General features: G+C 32.7%; 5 protein-coding genes across 5 annotated transcripts in view; 1 reads left to right on the plus strand and 4 right to left on the minus strand.

Moving 5' to 3' along the window:
• The window catches only part of LOC105961746 (cyprosin), a 4,615-nt gene extending 3,166 nt beyond the window's left edge, over positions 1-1,449 (plus strand). The window contains exons 9-14 of the mRNA XM_088811331.1: positions 154-267; positions 370-434; positions 537-669; positions 746-865; positions 968-1,056; positions 1,171-1,449. Of these exons, the coding sequence (XP_088667457.1) occupies positions 154-267; positions 370-434; positions 537-669; positions 746-865; positions 968-1,056; positions 1,171-1,255 (606 nt within the window). The 3' untranslated portion in view covers positions 1,256-1,449. The remainder of the gene's footprint in view (positions 1-153; positions 268-369; positions 435-536; positions 670-745; positions 866-967; positions 1,057-1,170) is intronic.
• A 429-nt stretch (positions 1,450-1,878) lies between these two features.
• LOC105961745 (hypothetical protein) lies at positions 1,879-4,116 on the minus strand. Its single transcript, XM_088812135.1, has 4 exons — positions 3,972-4,116; positions 3,045-3,734; positions 2,243-2,950; positions 1,879-2,150 (listed from the first exon to the last, which is right to left on the minus strand). The coding sequence occupies exons 2-4, from the start codon at positions 3,687-3,689 to the stop codon at positions 2,049-2,051; spliced, it is 1,455 nt and encodes a 484-aa protein (XP_088668261.1). The 5' UTR covers positions 3,690-3,734; positions 3,972-4,116; the 3' UTR covers positions 1,879-2,048.
• Positions 4,117-5,431: 1,315 nt separating this feature from the next.
• LOC105961727 (uncharacterized) lies at positions 5,432-7,300 on the minus strand. The gene is made up of 3 exons (XM_088811787.1): positions 6,613-7,300; positions 5,744-6,445; positions 5,432-5,648 (listed from the first exon to the last, which is right to left on the minus strand). The coding sequence occupies exons 1-3, from the start codon at positions 7,240-7,242 to the stop codon at positions 5,547-5,549; spliced, it is 1,434 nt and encodes a 477-aa protein (XP_088667913.1). The 5' UTR covers positions 7,243-7,300; the 3' UTR covers positions 5,432-5,546.
• An 8,205-nt stretch (positions 7,301-15,505) lies between these two features.
• On the minus strand, positions 15,506-17,759 carry LOC105961735 (uncharacterized). Its single transcript, XM_012985990.2, has 4 exons — positions 17,622-17,759; positions 16,663-17,333; positions 15,876-16,592; positions 15,506-15,795 (listed from the first exon to the last, which is right to left on the minus strand). The coding sequence occupies exons 2-4, from the start codon at positions 17,302-17,304 to the stop codon at positions 15,694-15,696; spliced, it is 1,461 nt and encodes a 486-aa protein (XP_012841444.2). The 5' UTR covers positions 17,305-17,333; positions 17,622-17,759; the 3' UTR covers positions 15,506-15,693.
• Positions 17,760-18,635: 876 nt separating this feature from the next.
• Positions 18,636-21,139, minus strand: LOC105961734 (uncharacterized). Its single transcript, XM_012985989.2, has 3 exons — positions 20,286-21,139; positions 18,973-19,680; positions 18,636-18,871 (listed from the first exon to the last, which is right to left on the minus strand). Exons 1-3 carry the CDS (start codon positions 20,949-20,951, stop codon positions 18,788-18,790), a joined length of 1,458 nt encoding a protein of 485 aa, XP_012841443.2. The 5' UTR covers positions 20,952-21,139; the 3' UTR covers positions 18,636-18,787.
• Positions 21,140-21,993: the final 854 nt, after the last annotated feature.

Here is a 21,993-nt window from a genome sequence, read left to right on the forward strand (position 1 = left end):
GGATCAGTTAATTATATGCTAATTTTAGTTGGCCTTGGTTGATCCAAATGTAACATAGTTTATTTTATCATTATTTTTTTTTGTGTCAATTGAACTAAATAATCTTTGTTGCATCTTTATGTGCATAATTTGACTGAAATACCCTTTTTTTAGACAATTGTGACTCTCATTAATCACGCGATTGGAGCTACTGGGGTTGTAAGCCAGGAATGCAAGTCTGTCGTTTCTGTTTACGGAAAAACCATATTGGAAATGTTGACGTCTGAGGTAATACGAGATTCCCCATTTTTTTAAAATGTTCTCTTTCAGTATAGATTTCCCATTTTATTTTATTTCTAATTTGTCTATCAATTTGCATTCTATTTACAGACACAACCTCAGAAAATCTGCTCCCAAATAGGTTTATGCGCTTCTGACGGTACTCGAGATGTCAGGTCAGCTTCATTTCATTTTCTCAGTTATTGTCTAAAAAATATAGATAATTACCACAAAGATGAAACTTTGCACGATATTTATTTATTTATTTATTTTGACAGTATGATTATCGAGAGTGTGGTGGAAAAGGGCAGTGACGAAATGTGCACTGCTTGCGAAATGGCAGTTGTATGGATGCAGAACCAAGTCAAACGAAATGAAACCGAAGAAAAGATTTTGGACTATATAAACCAGGTAATTTATATTATATCTCCGAAAAAGATTTATTTATTTATTTTTAAATAAAAAAAATGAAAGCGTTAAAATGCAGCTATGTGAACGCCTACCGAGTCCAATGGGAGAATCAGCGGTTGACTGTGGTGTCCTTTCTTCTATGCCGAACATTTCCTTTACCATAGGTGGTAAATCATTCGAACTCACCCCACAGCAGGTTTGAATATGTCCATTCTTTTTTTCTATTTTACTATTTTACGTGCTTTTTTTTATATTTAAATTTAAATCCCGACTACAATTTTCTTTGTGTTGTGGTTAGTATGTACTTAAAATCGGGGAGGGTGAAGCAGCTCAGTGCATAAGTGGATTCACAGCCTTAGATGTGGCACCGCCACGTGGCCCTCTTTGGTAAATTCATCTTCAAAACGGAATTAAATAGTAGTTATTCGATGTTTCCGTCATAATTTATGCAACAAAAAATAATCGAATATTTGAATTAATTTATTATTTTGAATGATGCAGGATCTTGGGGGATGTGTTCATGGGGCCATACCACACCGTGTTCGACTATGGGAATTTGAAGGTCGGATTTGCCGAAGCTGCGTAGAATATTCTCGTGTTCGTGTCTGAATTCTACTCTTCGATTATTTTCTGCAATTTTCTTGAACATATATGTTTTTTTTTTAATGGGACTTTCAAACTCTGTAATTCTTAATATTATCAAATGGTAAAAATGTTTGTGTACAAGAAACTATGTTGTTGCCACTATTTGGAAATAATAGTAACACTTATTAGTTATTATCATATTTTGACATAAAATTAAATACTTAAATCTCTATAAATTAATACACTCGGTTAAATCTTTATAAATTAATCCTAATACAGTTGCGACAAACAAAAGTCTATTAATTTAACAATGTATTAAATTATAAAATTAATAAGTTGGTACATATTTTCACCAAGTCGGGATAAAAAAAAAAAAATTATTTAAGCAATGTTATTAATTTATCGAGGTTTTACTATATATGTGTTTTATTCAAGTCCAATGGACAAACAATAAAATAGATCATCAAAATATTCTCATCACAAATTTACGATAATTTAGCTCATTAATTTGATTCAATTGAATTCACTCAATCAAAAGCTTTGGCTCAATAACATATGCAAGCGAACATAAATCAACAGTATCTCAGTCCTAATCACCGATTCTTCTTCGAATTATAAACCCAATAATCAAATGACCGATCAAATTACTCGAAAACCAAGAACGTAACTCGAAAAAAAAGGGAAAAGAAAACCAGATACGGAACTTAAAAAGAAAATCGACCTTAGTGTTCTTGCTTTAGACAAGAAATCTCAAAATTACTACAATATGCATATGATTCAGTAGGGTTAAGTCCTCAGTGTTCTCGCTTAGGTTTTTTAATCGACACGGGCTTGATCATCAGGCCATCAGTTAGTGCACAAGTCGATGTAAGAGATGCCTTCAATATGCTTAAAGCCTGCACGGAAAAAAAAAAAAGACGAACTCCCGTTAAGTAAAAATATAATCGAAATACGCACACAGCAAGTAAAAGTTGAATCAAAATATTACCTCATGTAATCCAATTTGCACCTCGACTTCTTTGACATCAGATAACGGGATTTTCATTTCCTTCATTATAGAGAGGCTTGCTATCATACACAAAGGCGCCACCGTTAAGTCGTCACTCACCATATACATTGTGGGCCCCTTAACGTAATCCCTCTGCCCTTTCAGACACAGCGCCCTTCCGTAATAGGAATACGACAGCCATTCTTTGCCGAGGTCGACATCTCGATTGTAACACAGTCGTTGAGAACTTTCTTCGTTCAGTGGAAGAATCTGGTTTTTGGGCATGCAACCGTGAATTAGTTTCGGTTTCATTAGCTTCGTTTTCGCATCGGGATTCACGAGATACTTGTCGTCGATAAGAGTTGCTACGCTCTTGTACAAATTCTCTATACTCTTGAGACCGGTAGTAATCGTATTAACACTGCCCAAAACACAGTCGAGTACTCCACCGAGTGGGATTGTGAGCAAACTGAAAAGGAAATCTACGAAATCTTCCTCGGCTTGAGCAAACAATAACTTGTTTGTCGATTCTTGCACCATAAGTTTCAAGATCATCTTCTTGGAGTTCGAATCCGCCTCTTTCTCGATCGGATCCAATACAGTTTCCGTTTCGTATTTTTTTGTGGCAGATTCGATCTTTCCTTTCTTGAATACGATATCCGTTAGTGGAGTCTGTGATAGCAACGACCCCTTGAGCAAATCCATAACCTAATAAACACAAACAAGTCGATAATTTCATAACGATCAAAGTACACAAACAAAAAACATCCTTAAAAACGGAATAAAGAAACTAATTAATTACCTCATCGAATCGAAAAGTCACATTCATTAGCTCGGCGCCAACACTGTCTGTAATGCCGAGATTCGTAAGGGTTTGCATTATGGAAACTGCCACATTAGGCATCATTCGAAGATTATCGGAGATCAAGAAAGAAGCTGCGTTAACGGTAAAAACTCCATTTTTGCTATCACTCCGAAACTCCTCCAAATCGACTTCTCGTTTCATAGTTTTCCCGCAACTGCATTTAACAGTATCGCGGTACACACTTGCGGCGGTCGAGTAACTGCATTTCGAGTTTTCACACAAAAAGTACTTGGTGGACTGAGTTTCGTGGATATCGAGCTTCAGTTTACGACATTCGGCTTCCAACGAACTTCTCGGATCGAGAAGCATCTCCTTACAACCATCTGTCCAGAAACAGACGTTGTTGAGGTTCGATAAGCCGTCGTACAAAGTTGTTAAGCTTCCGATATTGACAGGTGTCAGTTGATCGGCTGCGTAGTGTTTCTTCAGAACCCTCACAATCTTTCCCAACGGCAAAGTTAGAAAGCTTAATAATACGTCGGCGAAATCGCTCTCGACTTCGGCAAAGAGTACTTTGGTTTTCTGTTTATTTACCATTACTTTTAAAGTGAATTCAGCTCCATTGGGTTCTTTATCAGCCATTTTGTTGGTTCGTAGGAGTGAAGAAGGTCCGCAAATTTTACAGAACTTCTCGAATTTTAGGAGCCAAAAGTGATATGGTAAATCCGATTGTTACTGATTTCACAAATTTCTAAACCCTAATTACTAAATTTCCAGAATTGTTTTTGGAAATATTATCCCAAATATTTTAAAATTGGAAGCTTTTACAGCTGAAAAATCAGTGGCAATATTTTAGCAGCAAATCGAAGACGCAATAAAAAATGAGGAGAGAGAGAGAGAGATGGCGTGGGTTAAAGAGTGTACCGAAGAAGGAAGGGGTGAGAGCGGCGGAGAAGAGAACAACGGCGGGAAGAAGGCGGCGGCGGAGTAGAGAACAATGACGGCGGCGACGGCGGAAGGAGAACGAAAGGGGATGGAAGACGGGCGGAGGGAAGGGGAAGAAAAAGGGCGGGATAATGAAAATGGATTTAGGGTCAGATTTCTATTCCTATAAATTTTTATTTTTCGCACTTTCCCCCCTAAAAGTTAGAAAACTGGATATTCCTCTTCAAAATATTATATTGATTGCACTTTGCCCCATAAGCCAATTTTTTTCTGAGGGCATTGAGTAGTAAAAATAACATTTTAAAGGGGTAGTGTGAAAAAAGTAATGCTTTTAAGGGTGTAATTAGTGATTATTTAATTTTAATTTGAAGTGGATTGCACATTACCCCAATTTTACATTTTATTAGTCAAAATTTAGTAATTGTATTTTAAGGGTGTAATTAGTGATCGTAATGAAGGAATCCGCAACCAACCATATAGGTGCACTGGATAAACCTACACTCTCATATAATAATTTGCAAACCATACGAGAGACATAAACCATATAAAATATAATCAAAGAAGTATGTGTACATGAACCATGTTGTGCATTCTTGAAATAAAAATCCGAAATTTTTAATTTGAAGTAAGATCACAACTTTCACACGGATGAAAAGTCGACAAGGACAATGCATGCATGAACAGCCTTAGTGTTGTTTGTTCGACACAGGACTGATCTTCAGACCATCATCGTCAGAGCAGAAGTCGATGTAAAAGATGTCTTCAATATGCTTAAACCCTACGTCAAAATACAAAGAATTCACATTTTTAACCAAAATGATGATGCTAAATACTTAGATCACCTTAGGTAATGTAGTAAATGAGTTGGGAGAGCAAAGCGGATCACTAGCTCACAAGTTGGATGGTCCTGAGGTTCCTGCGAAAGTAACACACGTGAACGAAGCCGGGGGTTGATCCGCCGGAAACCCCTCCGACGTTCAAGTAAGATGTACGGATCGTGGAGATAGTAGAGAGAATGTGAGCTGTAGAATAGTTGTGAATAATGAAGCGTACCTTAACAAATAAGTAAAAATCTCTATTTATATATAGTTGATTGGGTTATATTTACTTTGTTGGGCTCAAACCTTACTTGAAGGTATTTGGGCTTTCATGTAGTGGTCTTTTAAATTGGGCCCATGGCTCAATAAATAAATGAGTTGTGCACCTATTAGATCGGCCTAATTAGACATATCACAAAATAACGCCACTTTGGCATTTATTCAAATTCAACCCTTGGCTCAATCCGTGACAAAATTAGAAACCCAACAATAATCACCATTCTACCAGATAATGACTGATCATATTAATCACAAACAAACCATCAACACAACTCAACAAAAAAAAAAAAAAAACCCAAGGAAAAAGAAAATCAGAAACGAGAACGGAGGCCAACATCGGCATGAAAGAAATCGGAACTTCACCGTAAAAATTCAAAAGAACAAGATACGTAGCAATCTCAAAAGTACTATAATAATGTTCACGCGATTGAGTCACAAAAAACAAACCCCAAAAGCCTTAGACTTCTTGCTTAACTTTTTGCTTCGACATGGGATCGATCATCAGACCATCGGTTAGAGCAGAAGTCGATGTAAGAGATGCCTTCAGTATGCTTATAGCCTGCACGAAAAGAAGAAAAAAAAACGAACACTCGTCAAACGAAAATATAAGGAAAATAAGAATAACATACTTAAAAGTTGAATTAATCATGTTACCTCTTGTAATCCAATTTGCACCTCAAATTCTCTCACCTCAGATAAGGGGAGGTTCATTTCCTTCAGTTTAGAAAGGGTTGAGATCATACTCAAAGGTTTCACAGTCAAATCGTCACTCACCATAAACATCGTCGTTCCTTTAATGTAGTCCCTTTGGCCCTTCGCATTTAAAACGCTATAAAAGCTACAGGAATTATAGGATACCCATTCTTTGTTCGGAGGGTTGCCTTCTTGATTATAATACAACGTATGATAACCTTCTTCACTAACAGGAAGAATCTGGTTCTTGGACATACAACCGCCGAGTAGCAACGGTTTCATTAGCCTCGTTTTCTTATCGGGAGTCAGAAAATACTTGTCATCAATAAGAGTTTTTACACTCGTGTACAAATTGTCTATACTCTTAAGTCCGTTACTATGAACGCCCAAAACACAATCAAGTACTCCACCAAGTGGGACCGCGAGCAAACCGAAAAGGAATTCCACGAAATCATCCCCTGCTTGAGCAAACAATAACTTATTTGTAGATGTTTGTACCATCAGTTTCAAGTTCATCTTCTTCTTTGATTCAGAAACCGCAAATTCATCAGTTTCTGCTGCTTCGTTATATTCTTTTGCGGTGGATCCAATCTTTCTTTTCTTGAATATGATATCCGTTAGTGGAGTCTGCGATAGCAACGACCCCTTGAACAAATCCATTATCTAATACATACAAGAAACAAGTTAATAATAATAAATTCATATCATATCAATCATGGTCTACCATAGTACTCAAACAAAATATGAATAAAGAAAGAAACAAATTAACCTCGTTGAATCCAAAAGTCACATTCATTAAACCAAATAAATAAAGAAGCTAATAATTTAACCTCATTGAATCCAAAAGTCACATTCATTAGCTCCGCACCATCGGTATCTGTAATACCAAGATTCGTAAGATCTTGTATTATAGATACCGACACGTTAGGCAGCATCCTCAGATCATCAGAGATCAAGAACGAAGCTGTGTTTTTGGTAAAAACTCCGTCACCAGCTTCCTTTTCATATTCCTTAACATCAATTTCTCTGTTAAGAGTCTTACCACATACGCCGCATGTAGTAGTATCACAGTAGATGCTTATGTTTCGGTGACCAAGACTAAAGTCTTCACACACAAAGTACTTGGTCAACTCAGTTTCATGGATATCGAGTTTCAGCTTACGACAATCACGTTCGAATGTACTTCTCGGATTGAGCAGCATCTCCTTGCAACCATCTGTGCAGAAATGGACACTGTCGAGGTTCGATAAGCCATCGCACAAAGTGGTCAAGCTTCCGATATTGACATATTCTCCGTAATGCTTCTTAAGAACCCTCACAATCTTTCCCAACGGCATTGTCAGAAAGCTTAACAAAACGTCTGCAAAATCGCTATCGACTTCTGCAAATAGTACTTTGGTTTGGTGTCTATTTACCATAACTTTCAAAGTGAACTTAGTTGCCTTAGCATCATTTGCCATTTTGTAGTATTGAGAGTGAAATTACAGAAGTTTCAGACTGATGAAAATGAGAAGAAAGGTATGCAGACTAACGTGCTTTTAATGTGCTATTTAAGTTCCATATATTTAAATCGGATGGATCAGATCTTCGGAAAAAAAACTATTTTTTTTACAAGTGAAAAACTAATTCTAATTTTATTTCAAAAAAATTTAAATATCGGAAATCAGAATTTTGAAAATTAAAATTAGAAAAAATTGTTCCAAAAGAAAATTTTCTAATAAGAATTTCCATTTTTAGTCACTTATAATATAAAATACATAATAATATTATTATCATAAGTACTAGTTCTTCACCCGTGCGTTGCACGGATGTCAGTTTCAAAATGAGAAATAATAATATTTAAACGATTATCTCTTTATAACAATGCCAATTCAAGTAAAACAAAATAGAAGGACATCAAAGAAAAAATATCTCTTAATTCAGAGTTGTAACATATGAAATTCAAATAAATATTACAAAGAAGAATACGCGAATGGCGCAAAACACGATATGAATATTAAGTGAAATCATTTAAAACATATGGTATAACTATATCTCATGGAATGCAATCTACTAACTAACTTAACAACAAACACAATAGCAGAGAACTAACACAATAAATATTCAAATAACCTGCAAATTTATCACTAACAATATTCAATTAGTGATGCACGTTACTCAAACAACAACACAATTTATAAATATTGCAAAGAGAAAAGATGTATACGCCACTACCAATAATGATATCAATACTGATGCTAATACTGATACTCTGATACTCTGATACTAATATTGATACTAATATTGATATTAATACTAATACTAATACTAACACTAACACTAATACTTACTGATATTGATATTAATACTCATATTGATACTGTTATTGATACTACTAATACTGATATTGATACTAATATTGATACTGATACTGATACTGATACTGATACTGATACTGATACTGATACTGACACTGATAGTGATACTGATACTGATGTTGCTAGTCATAGTGATACTCATATTAATATTATTATTAATTCTAATACTAATACTAACACTCATACTAATATCGATACTCATAGTCATACTGATACTGATACTAATATTGATATTAATATTGATATTGATACTGGTGTTGATAATAATATTAATATAATACTAATACTAATACTAATACTAATACTAATACTAATACTAATACAAATACTAATACAAATACTAATACTAATACTAATACTCATATTGATACTGATACTGATACTGATATTGATACTGATACTGATATTGATACTGATATTGATACTCATATTGATACTGATACTGAAACTGATACCGATACTGATATATATACTGATACCAATACAGATACTGATACTGATACTGGTACTGGTACTGATACCGATACTAATACTGATACGGACACTTATATTGATATTAATTCTAATATGAGTACTAATACTAATACTATTACTAATACTAATATTAATGTTAAAACTACTTTTAATGTTAATGATACACATACTGATACTAATACTGATACTGATACCGATACCGATACTAATATTGATACGGGTACTTATAGTGATATTAATACTAATATTTGTACTAATACTAATACTATTACTAATACTAATACTAATACTAATACTAATACTAATATGAATACTAATACTAATACTAATACTAATACTATTACTATTAATAATAATGATATTAATACTAATACTATTATTAATATTATTATTAATACTAACATGTTAATATTATTAATGTTAATGCTAATACTAATTTTAATGCTAATGCTAATCTGGATATACTAATTATTATGCTAATGCTAATTATAATTGTAAGTCTAATATTATCCAAATCCTTTTCCTATTTCTAATCCTATTCATAACACTAATCATAATTCTAATCCTAATCCAAATCATAATCCTATTCATTACACTGATCATAAGCCTAATAATTTTAATACTAATAATGTTAATGCTAATACTAATGTTAATTCTAATTCTAATATTAATTATAATTCCAATCCCAATTCTAATGCTAATTACAATCCTAATACTAATATATCTCACTAAGTATCGTACTAAGCATAATCATAATTTTAATATTAATTATAATATAATATTAATCCTAATTACAATTCGAACACTATTTCTAGTATTAACACCAATACTAATTCAAAGAATATTAATTATAATTCTAATTATAATGCTAATATTAATCACAAATCCTGATCTTGCATCATTTTTTTTGCAATGATCTATTATTTTGTATTAAAAAAAACAATTATATCCAATCTCGAACCTTTATATCAAATTTCTTATGTGCGGTAGCTGAAGCATCAAAAAACACATATTGAATATATTAGAAATTAATATTTAATTATATTATCAAACTGACATTAAAAGTATATAAAATATTATAAGGGTATAAATAAACGTTACGACGTGAAAGAACAATAATCGTTGTTAATAAGATAAATTATGAAAATCCTCCTGAACTTAGGCTACATTCTAGAAAACACCCCCATTTATCGGTGATTACCAAAATTCCCCTGATGTTTGTTTCTATCTTACACGACCCCCTTATGGTGTGATTTTTTACGGAATTTTTTTTATTCCATGTAATATCCCAAAAAATATGGATTCTACCCTAGCAGACGTGACATTTCTTTTATCGTACTTTTTAAATACAAAAATTACCCTAAGGGGTGGTCATGGTAATAATAAAAATTTGTGAAAGTGTTATTGAAGAAGAATAAAGATTTCTTGTAAAGTACCCATGAGGGTAATTTTTGTCTTTAAAATGTACCATAAAGAAATGCCGCGTGTCCAGGGTATAATCAGCATTTTTCGGGGAATATTCTACGTAATAAAAGAAGTTCCTTGAAAAATCATACCATAAGGGGGTCGATGTAAGACGGAAACAAACATCAGGGGAATTTTAGTAATAACGAATTTGTGGGGGTGCTTTTCTTAATTAGCCTAAGTTCAGGGGGGTTTCATAAGCTATCCTTGTTACATACAACTTAAACTTATTTACACGTATGACCATATGTTAGAAACTAACATAAATGCTAATGTTATTGAAAATAGATCAAATTTCAAGTAAACAAAAATAATTATAAAATGCTTATATAAATAAACAATGGAAAAATAAAAATTAATTGAATTTTTGTGTAAATCATTCGAATATATTATGATTTAAAAAAAATATAGAGATATAAAATCGATATAAAGATTCTTATAAACATTATACAATAAATAATTTCATTTTACAAATATTTTAAAAATGGAAATTAAGAAAATAAATACAACTTATTATATATGATAGGGAAATAGAAAACTTAACAATATTTCACTAATTTAGATACATAACTTGTAAATTAGACGAAAGAACTCATGTATTCCAATACCAAAATATAGGGAGATATATACAGTGTTAAAATATTTAATAATCATTTACGCTATTATACCCTACATTAATACTTTTATTTTCATATGGTTTAAAATTTTAATTTAAAAATTAGTCAGAATATTTGTAGTTAAACATATTTTTTTCCAATGATAGGTTTTCTATATCTTTCTTTACCCACACTATAGGATTGTAGTAAATCTCATATAAGTTCGATATGGTACCAATATCATGCCAAATGAAATGATAACCATTAAGTTGGTATTTGATAGGTAATATTTTGTTGGTATATTGTGATCGATTCTTAATATTTGATATTTTTTCCATCCATAACCACAATATTGCATCAATCTTTCTCAATATGAAAAGACACACACATAAATTATGCAATTACTTCTCATATAATTGTAGTCGTTTATGTACTATATAAATATTTTATTGAGTTTGTAACTAAAAATGGATCGTAGAAACTACTTATTTGTCGATTGATATTGTATTTGTTAATATATACTATTTACGGCAAGAGCACCCTCAGTGGCGTTATTAAATGAGCTATCAAAACATTTAACCACCATTTTCATATGCAAAAATAGTGATTTTTAATTCCAATAGTGTTATGAAATCATGGTTGTATTTTGATATTTCATCTTTCAGAATGTAAAAATACATTATGCAATCTTGCATAATAAATTATCAAATATGAGTTATGAATTTAACCACCTTAGTGTCCATTTTGAAAAATAATATGTGGCAATTACAAATATAAATAAATTTAATTATATTTAATTAAGGGTTAAATACAAAAACACCCCTGTACTATGGACTTTGTATCATTTACCCCCATGTACTACACATAAATACAAAAACCCCCCTCACATTGCATTTTTTTCCAAAATATGACGAAAATTCCCCTACTCAAGTATATATATATATATATATATATATATATATATATATATATATATATATATATATATTTTTTTTTTTTTTTTGTGAGCCATTATCCACCATATATTTTACCATTTTCAGTCAATTTTACGTTGAAAATTTTGGTATTTATACTTTTTTTCTCCAAAACATCTAATTGCTTACATTTTTTTTAAATAAAACCTTTTATTTTTGTCATTTTGAGTTTCTTCATTTTTTTTTCTTAAATGTCTTCCGGTAGTTCAAACATCCTAAGATTACAAACATCTTTAAAATCCTATTATTGTTGAGAATTTGAACTACCGGAAGACATTCAAGAAAAATGAGAATAAATTCAAAATGACAAAAATAAAAGGTTTTTATTCAGAAAATTAAAAAAAAATCTAAGTAATTAAATGTTTTGAAGGAAAAAATAGAAAAATAAAAATTTCCCAAGTAAAATTAACCGAAAATGTTACAAAATATAGTGGAAAATGGCTCAAACAAACCCTTATATTTATAGGTTTAGTAGGGGTATTTTCGTCATATTTTGGAAAAAATATAATAGCAGGGGGATTTTTGTATTTATGTGTAGTACAAGAGGGTAAATGATACAAAGTCCATAGTACAGGGGTGTTTTTGTATTAAACCCTTTAATTAATAACTATTTAATACATATGGGGTGAGCTAATACATTTAGATAAATATCAAAATAAAATATTAAATAGCACATAAATATTTGCAAACTCATTTTGATACTTTTGGGTTAGAGTTGGTCTAGATATTTACTTATACCAAGTAAATATTTATCATAGTTATAATGAAATACTTCTTAGTGGAATACAATATATAATATATACAATCATTATACATTTTAAACAAAACAATTGATATTCTTAATGTTTGGAATTAAATAAAGTGAATAAACTAATTTAATACCAAAGATTTAGAATAACATTGTTATATTTTGAAATATATAAAATCAATTCGTTTTTTTATCAATTAATTAAACTTAACTTATGTTATTCAATTCATTAGTATAATCATGATAAAATTATTATTTTAATTACTATATAATTTAAAAAAGTTAAATCAATTGTAAAATTTATTGTCAGTGGATTCAGTGAAGAAAAAATAACTGTTTAAATAATAACATGAAATTCATGTAGTATACTTTTGAAAATGGTAAATAATTGGAAGTACATTACTCTACACATGTCAAAAAAAAAAAAAAAATAGTGTCAATTTTCGCAATATAGTAAATTCGAACATGTTTCTTTCATTTTTAGATATAATATTAATATATAATATTAAATTCGTAAAAAAACGTATTCTTTGGTCATGTTCATATAAAATGTATAATATCAAATAATTTATTTTGCAATATTTTTTAATATAAATCCAAGTTTATGAATTAAAATACAAATTTTCCGTAACACCACCAATTATGCAATTATAATAAGGGAAGATTTTAAATCGAATTTAAATAAATTCAAATTAAATTAATTATAAAATTTAATTAAAAAATAAATTTATTTAGGGTTTCTAAGAAAGTTGATATATTTAGAGCATTTTATAAATGGTAGGATATAAATATATTTATAAAATAATTAAATATATTTAATTACCTTTAATTTTGGAAAATGATGACATGTTTTTTGATGATTTATTTCCACCAATCAATTCGCCACTTGGGATGAAATTGAGGACATGTCATCAATTGAAATTGACAAATGTCAATCAATTAGCTATGAAATTCAACTTTTATATATTATATAGATAATATTGATAATTTGATATCATAAGAAAAAAAAAAATTGGAATTTTCAAAAATATTTTAAGAAATTAAAATCGGATCCCACTTGTTGTCGCATCGAGGAATATGGTCCACAAAATAAATTTATTGATCCCACTTGAACAAAATATTCTTTATACTTTTTAAAAAAAATTTAATCAAATCAATTACAATCTCATTCCTAATCATAATCTCTATCAGAAAAAAAAAAAAAAAAAAAATTATCATAAACTACCTATCAAATCACTTTTTTAAAAATCTTAATTTTTAATCTTTATTTAAACCCACGATATAAATTAGAATATATAAATAAAGTGAAAAACAATTGTTCTTTGTTGAGTTACAATTTTTTTTTTCTCGACTCTCAATCAATTAAATTTAAACCTCTATTTATTAAAAAAGAAATATATATGTTTAATATATTCACTATGGGGTTTCTTGTAACTAACTCTTCAAAATCTAATTTAGGAATAGTTGTGAACCAACACCAGCATAGAGCCTAAGGAGATTATAATCCTTTCATTTTTTATTTTTATTTTTATTTTTGAACTAATTATTTTATATTGAAATATAAAAAATAAATTGTGTATAAATAGGATTAGTGGGCCCCATCAATTTTTTTTAATAAGATTGTGATTCTGAACGAAGAATAACTTATCGGCAGCCTAATGTTGAAGAAAGCAGAAATGGTGAATAACTGCATCGTCATAGAGCACTTACTAACAAAATTAATTCATCAGCATTTGTCCCTTTAATCCTAAAAAAGATAATAAGATTCCAATGGGAAAAAAAAGCCAAACATGTGGGCCCACGTAGCAAAGTTAAAGTATAGTCTCTCATAACATCAATTAATAATGTTGACTCAGAGTGCAATTAAGATAAAGCTAAAGCATTGGCCCCACATGTTCAAAAATTGGGTAATGGTAACCGTGAACTATGTTCAAATTACGGAAAAAAATGATTTAATTTTTTAATAATTACAATTATCCATCAATCATATATTGTCTTACAGATTCATCTTTACAGTATTTGATTTACTTCTGACGGAGAATTTTTTTTTTTTTGTAACGATACATAGTTGATGGAGTGTTTGTAATTATCCAAATATGAAAAAAAAAAAAAAAAAAAAATTCTTCATAATTTGAGCTTATCATAGGGGACTGAACGTAATTTGCCCTACAAAATAAATAAAAAACCAATATCAATTGAGGTCCATTAACAAACTATATAGAAGCTCTACTCCAAAGTCTAAATATTTGTCAAAATTAATTCACATATAAATACTAACCCGGTTTTTGTTATCATGGAATTGTACCGGTCTATCCAAGCGGTTTGACCGGGAACTAATCCTAACTAATATCGATTTGATTTTATTCGCTAAATCCGACTGAGATTGAAGTTGTTCCCGAAAACGCATTTGATTAACCAGATGAGGAGGGACGTGGATGTAATTATAAAACGAGTTATTTCAGAGGAACGAGGTCGGGCATGAAGCTAAAAAAATAGGGTTAATAACAAACACAATAATATAACATTGATGAAGTGAGAATAATAATGACACAAACGGCCCGCTGATGGAGTGGACCAAAAGTGTAAAAACGAGCAAAATTGAGGGTATAATTGTCTTCTCACATGATGCGTATTAACTTAATCACTTGATTAATCTCAGCCACATATACAAACAAACATAAAAGAACAGTATCCCTTTCCTAATCACCAATTCGTCTTCGAATTAGAAAGTAGAAACCCAATAATCACCAATGCAGCATAGAATGACTGATCAAATCAAATTAATCAAAAGGAAAAAGAAAACCAGAAACAAATTAAACATTAGGGCAAATTACGGCCACCCCTGAAGTAAGGTCAAATTACGAAAATACCCCTCTTGTTTGGGTAATTACAACCACCTCCCACAATTACGTATTGTCTTGCACGTCCATCCTTAGAGTGTCAAATTTATCTATTGAAGGAGGGTTTTTTCGTAAGATAATACATAGTTGAGGGGTGGTTGTAATTATTCAAACAAAAAGGGTTTTTTTGAATTTAACCTTACCTCAGGGGTGGCCGTAATTTGCCCTAAAAAAAGATTTTGACAGTGGAAGAAACAAGAGCGATAACGCGGTCGAAACAGCCGAACATCACATTAGAATTCAAAACAACAAAATTATAGATCTCGAATTGCAATCTCAAATTTACTATAACATGCAACGGGATTAAGGCCTAAGACATGCCGCGTTACAAATGCGCGCGATCCAATTGGACTAAGGCCTAACACAAAACATGCCACGTTACAAATGCCGGGGTGACCTTAGTGTTCTAGCTTACGTTTCTTGTTCGACACAGGATTGATCACGAGGCCGTCAGTTAGAGCAGAAGTCGATGTAAGAGATGCCTTCAATATACTTATAGCCTGCACCATTAAACGAACTCTCGTAAAGTGAAAACATAACCGAAACACGCACACCAAATAAAAGTTGAATCAAATATTACCTCTTGTAATCCAATCTGCACATCCACTTCTTTGATGTCCGACAACGGGATTTTCATCTCGTTCAGAAAAGAAATACTATAACTCATACTCAAAGGCTTCACAGTCAAATCGTCACTCACCATATACATCGTTGGCCCTTTAACAAAATCGGTACTCTGCCCTTTCGGATACACAACTCTAATTTTCCTTCCGCTATCGGAATACGACAACCATTCTTTCTTGTCGGCGTTACAATTGTAATACAGCCAATGAACACTTTCTTCTTCACTAAGAGGAAGAATCGGATTCTTGGACATAAAACCACGAGGTAGCTTGGGTTTCATTAGCCTCGTTTTCGTGTCGGGAGCCGAAAAATACTTGTCATCAATAAGAGTTTTTACGCTCCTGTACAAATTGTCGATACTCTTTAGTCCGTTAGTATGGCTGCCCAAAACACAATCAAGTACTCCACCGAGTGGGATGGTGAGCAAAGTAAACAGAAAATCGACGAAATCATCATCGGCTTGAGCAAACAATAACTTATTTGTAGATTCTTGAACCATAAGTTTCAAATTCATCTTCTTCTTGGAGTTAGACTCCGTCTCTTTCTCGATCTTATTACACAATAGAGTTTCGGGTTCGTATCCTACTGTGGGTGATCCAATCTTTCCTTTATTGAGTATGATATCAGTCAACGGAGTGCACGACAACAAAGACCCTCTAAGCAAATCCATAATCTGATTCACGAAATAAAATGTTAATAATTTTCAAAAGTCGACCCTTAAATCAAAACTAAAAAAAATTAACCTCATTCAGTCCAAAAGTCGCACTCGTTAGCTCCGCGTCATCCGTGTTCGTAACGCCGATATTTCTAAGAGTTTCCATAATGGATACCGCCACATTAGGCACCATACGCAAATCGTCAGCGATCAGAAACGAAGCCGTGTTAATGGTAAAAACTCCCTTGTTGCTATCAGTTTGCGAGTCCTTCACCACATCAACTTCTCGTTTCAGAGGTATCCCACAACCGCAAGCCGAGTGACCGTACATGCTTGTTTGTGAGTGAAAACACCGCATGTCTTCACACAAAAAATACTTGGTGGGCACAGCTTCATGGATATCGAGTTTCAGTTCACGACATTCGGGTTCGAACGAACTTCTCGGATCGAGCAGCATCTCCTTACAACCCTCCGTACAGAAACAGATATCGTTGAGGTTTGATATGCCGTCACACAAACTGGTTAAGCTTCCGATATTTACGGGTCCATCTTTATCATCTCCGTAATGCTTCGTCAGAATTCTCACAATTTTTCCCAATGGCAGAGTTAGAAAGCTTAATAAAACGTCTGCGAAATTGTGGTCGACTTCTGCGAATAGTACTTTGGTTTTCTGTTTATTTACGACAACTTTGAAAGTGAATTCGGCTCGTTTAGCTGCTTCATCAGCCATTTTGTTGGTCGTACGATTGAGGAAAAGGTCTGCCAAAATTAACACAGCTTCCCAAATTTGATATGGTAAAAAATGATAACGATTATATCTTGACGAATTTACAAACCCCTAATTCATAATTTTCTAGAAAAAAAAAATACGATTTTAGAATTTAAAACCTTTTAGAACAAAAATCAGTAAACATGTTTCAGCAGAAAATTGGAAATACAATAAATCAGTAAACGTATGAAGAACGAAGGGAAAAAAAATGGAGAGAGCAGAGGCGAGGGAGAAGGAGAAGGGGAGGAAGGGAGAAATGAAGGTGGAGTAAAGAGTACCGGTGAAAGAAAGGGTTGACTGCAGCGGCGCCGGAGGTGTCGACGGTGTCGGCGGTGGCGGTTTGATGAACGGAGCGAGGAGAAGAGAACAACGGCGGAGAGGTGGGGAGGCGGCGACGGCGGGAGGAGTAAAGTGAAGGGGATGGAAGAAATGGGAAGGAAAAGGGCGGGACAATGAAATGAATTTATTTAGGGTCAAATTTGGGATTTTCAGAATTTAATTATTAACACAAAAGAACACGACCTTAAATTAAGTTTTTTGATTAAAAAATATAGGGTAAATTACGGCCACCCCTGATGTAAAGTCAAATTGCGAAAACCACCCCCAGTTATAAATCTTCTTATACGTCCACCTTTACGGGATCAAATTCTACATAATCTTCTAGATTCAGTGGAATGTTCTCTACTTTGTACTCATTTTGTGTAAAAATGCACCACAATCGGATATTTACAAGCTAAGAGACACATCTTATAATATTTCACATAATACGGGTACAAACGGAAGAATATTTCACACAATTTATAAGATTAGACTAAATTTGACGCCGCAAGAATGGACGTGGAAGAAGATTTATAGTTGGAGGGGTTGGATGTAATTACATAAACATGAGGAGTTTTTTCGTAATTTAATCTTACTTCAGGAGTGGACGTAATTTACCCAAAAATATATAATTTAGTTAAATTGGTAAGAAAAAATTGAAACCTGATTACTCAAATTAACTTTTAAGATTTTATGAAATAATTCAAATTTACAACAATTAACAAAAAAAAATTATTCTACACTTAAACCTCTATAAATTAATACAGTTGGAACCAGTTTAATTTTATTAATTCAACGAAATATTTTTTACCACATGGTCCTCGAGTTGGGACCGGAAAAAAAATATTATTTAAACAAGATTATTACTTTATCGAGTATTAATTTATAATTTATGAGGTTTTAATTTGTGCAGGAGATTCCTTCAATATAAAGATAAAGAAAGCACCCTCACATATTCTTCAGCCTTCCAAGAATTGGACAGAAGAAACTTGACATAATGTGCAAGATCAAAACTTTCTTCACAATATAACCATAATACTAAGAATCTGCTAAGAAACATTCAGAATACAAAACAATAGCACCGGTTTATCGATGACTAGACCAACATTTAATGTTCTTGCTTTCTTCATTTCTTCAACACGGGATTAATCATCAGACCATCGGTCAGAGCAGAAGTCGATGTAAGAGATGCCCTCAATATGCTCAAAGCCTACACCCGGAAAAAAAAATTGTATCTCAACAAGTGAAAAAGAAAAAAAAAAAGATAACCAAATTATCAACACGTAAAAGACGAATCGTATAGTATTATACCTCTTGCAATCCAATTTGAATTTCGATTTCTTTAACATCAGACATGGAAATTTTCAGTTCTTTCATAATCGAAAGGCTTGAGGTCATGCACAAGGGAGTGACGGTCAAATCATCGGTCACCATATACATAATTGGTCCTTTAACATATTCTCTATGGACTTTCGGTGTATCAATCCCAATAGGCCAACCACCATATCCATTGGTGGTATAAGTCAACCATTCTTTATCCGGGCAAGCACGTATGTAGTACAATAGTCGACGGAAACTTTCTTCGCCGAGTGGAAGAATCCGATTTTCGGACATGTAACCATACGCCAACATCGGTTTCGTTAGCCTGCTTTTCATGTAAGGAGTTGCCAAATACTTTGCATCGATAATATCCACTATGCTCCCGTGTAAATTGTCTATACTTTTAAAACAATTCCGACTCCCTAAAAGATACTCGGCTCCTCCGAGAGGAATAGCTAGCAAACTAGAAAGGAAATTTACGAAGTCACTCTCCGCTTGAGCGAACAATAACTTGTTTGTAGATTCTTGCACCATCAATTTCAAATTCACGACCTTCTTGGAGATGGTTGTCGTTTCTTTCTCCGTCGGTTCACGGGTCGAAACCACTGGTTCAGACGCGGAGCCCGTCTGCTGTTCACCGAGTACGATATCGGATAGTGGAGTTGAGGAGAGTAACGACCCTTTCAGCAAATCCATAATCTAATTCAAACAGTAACAATATCGTTCATCCAACAATAAAGAATGCAACCACAACAACAACAACAACAACAACAAAAATTTGTAGAAACATAACAAAAACAAGACACGAAATCCTCAAAATATTTCGATTTTATTACCAATACACTAGTAGAAAAATTGCTTATTACTACGAATTTGTTTGCTGCGGTGAAAAACTGTAATAAAAAGGTATTTTTTTTACCACGGAACAATTATGAAGTCGTAGTAAATACTAGGATTTACCGTAGCAAAAAAATATTTAATACGGCTATTTACCATAGCAAAAATTTTGTCACGCCCGTATATACTGCGGGGTAAATTCGTAGCAAATGCGTAGCAAAAGCCTTTTTACTACGAATTTGATATTTTTTGCTACGGTTAATGATCATAGTAAAAAGTCATTTTTCTACCAGTGATAGTAAAAACACAAATCCATGTCAAAAAATCCTTCAAAGTTTGACTACATTGCAAGAAAAACCAACTCTCCGTAACTAGTTAACTCCTATCTCTCTCGTGTTTATTCATTTTAAATTGTGCAAAAAACGATTGTTAACGAAAACATACATAATAAACAAAAGACAAATAACCTCATTGAATCCGAAATTCACAATCCTTAACTCGGCCCCTTCCGTATCCGAAACACCAAGATTTCCGAGCGTTCGCATAACCGAACCCGCCACATTAGGCACCATTCTCAGATCATCAGAGATCAAGAAACCACTTGTCATATTAGTAAAAACTCCACCACCACCACCACCACCATCCGCCTCAAACTCCTCCACAAAAATCTCTCTACTAAGACGCTTCCCACATTTGCAACTACCATTATCATTGTACATACCCACATTCTCGTCTCTCTGACACTTACAATCCCAGTTCTCGCAAGTGAAGTATCGTATGGGCTGATTATCACCGACATCGACTTTCAATTTCCGGCACTCGGATTCGAACGAACTTGTCGGATCGAGAAGCATCTCCTTAGAACCCTCCGTACAGAAATGCACACTGTCGAGATTCGCCAACCCGTTGTACAAACTCGTTAAGCTCCCAAGAACAGGTGCCTTTTCTTCTTCTCCGTAGTGCTTCGCAAAAACTTTGACAATTTTTCCCAACGGTAGTGTGAGAAAGCTCAATAAAACGTCGGCGAAATCTGCGTCGACTAGGGCGAACAGTACTTTGTTTTTGTCTTTGTTTATCATAACTTTTAGAGAGAAGAAAACATCCTTGTTTGCATCCTTGGCCATTTGAACCATTTTTTTCCCTGTTGGTTTGTAATGATTTTCAAGATTTAGAATAAATAATGAAATATATGATTCTGTAGCTTTCTTTGTTCATAGCAATGGCGGCAGGCTTTTTTCTGTGCTTTTGGGAATCGGGGAAATAGGTCAGAGCACGTTTGCTTTTTTTTTTTCTCTTGGATTTTGACCCAACGCCCAAGAACTTGTAAATTAAATGAAAAATAACATTTAAAAGGGCAAATTGCACGTGGCCCACTATAAATTTCTTATTTTTGCACTTTACCCCCTCCAATTTTTAAAAAGCGAATTATATTGGTTGAGGCGTAGTAATGGATATTGATTGAGGCACATAAATGGATATTGCTTGAGGCATATTCTTTTGAGAATCAAACAGATTATGAACATAAATCATCAAATATTAAAATTTTGAAAATCCAGGGACCAAATTGTAAATTTTTAAAATTTAGGGACCAAACTGTAAATTTTGAAAACTTCAAGGACAATGATGCAATTTTAAAAACTTCCAATATTATTCTTGTTGCGTTGCACCCATTGTAAAATTTCGATGGATTATTGATTGAATTCAGTTTTCTTGTTGCACGTTGCCGCTTCAAATGTTATTACTTATTAATCTTGCATGTGCTGCCCCTTTAAGATATTATTTTTTTCTGCACATTGCCCCTGTAAAATGTTATTTTTATTGCACGACGCTCACCGAAAATTAGCTTTTGTGGCAAAGTGTAACCAAAATAAAATTTCGAAGGGGTTACCTATTTTCTTAGAATTTTTAAGGGACAAAATGCGAAAATAAAAAAAATTATAGGGGGTGAAGTCCATTTTATCCCATTTAAAATGTATTTACAAATTCGTTTTCATTTAAAAATAATATAATGCAAACATATCCTAATTGATGGGTTAAGAGTTAAAGACTTGAAAAGAGTTTTAGAGCCCAAAATGTTTCTCTATTAAAGAAAAGCCCACACAACAAGTTTGAGAAATAGAAAGGCCACCCCACATCTAAAATTACCAAAATGGCCCAAGCTCCAACTCTATTTTT

This window comes from Erythranthe guttata, chromosome 13 (genome assembly GCF_056151865.1).
Source record: "Erythranthe guttata isolate IM_541 chromosome 13, IM_541, whole genome shotgun sequence".
Taxonomy (NCBI): Eukaryota; Viridiplantae; Streptophyta; class Magnoliopsida; order Lamiales; family Phrymaceae; genus Erythranthe; species Erythranthe guttata.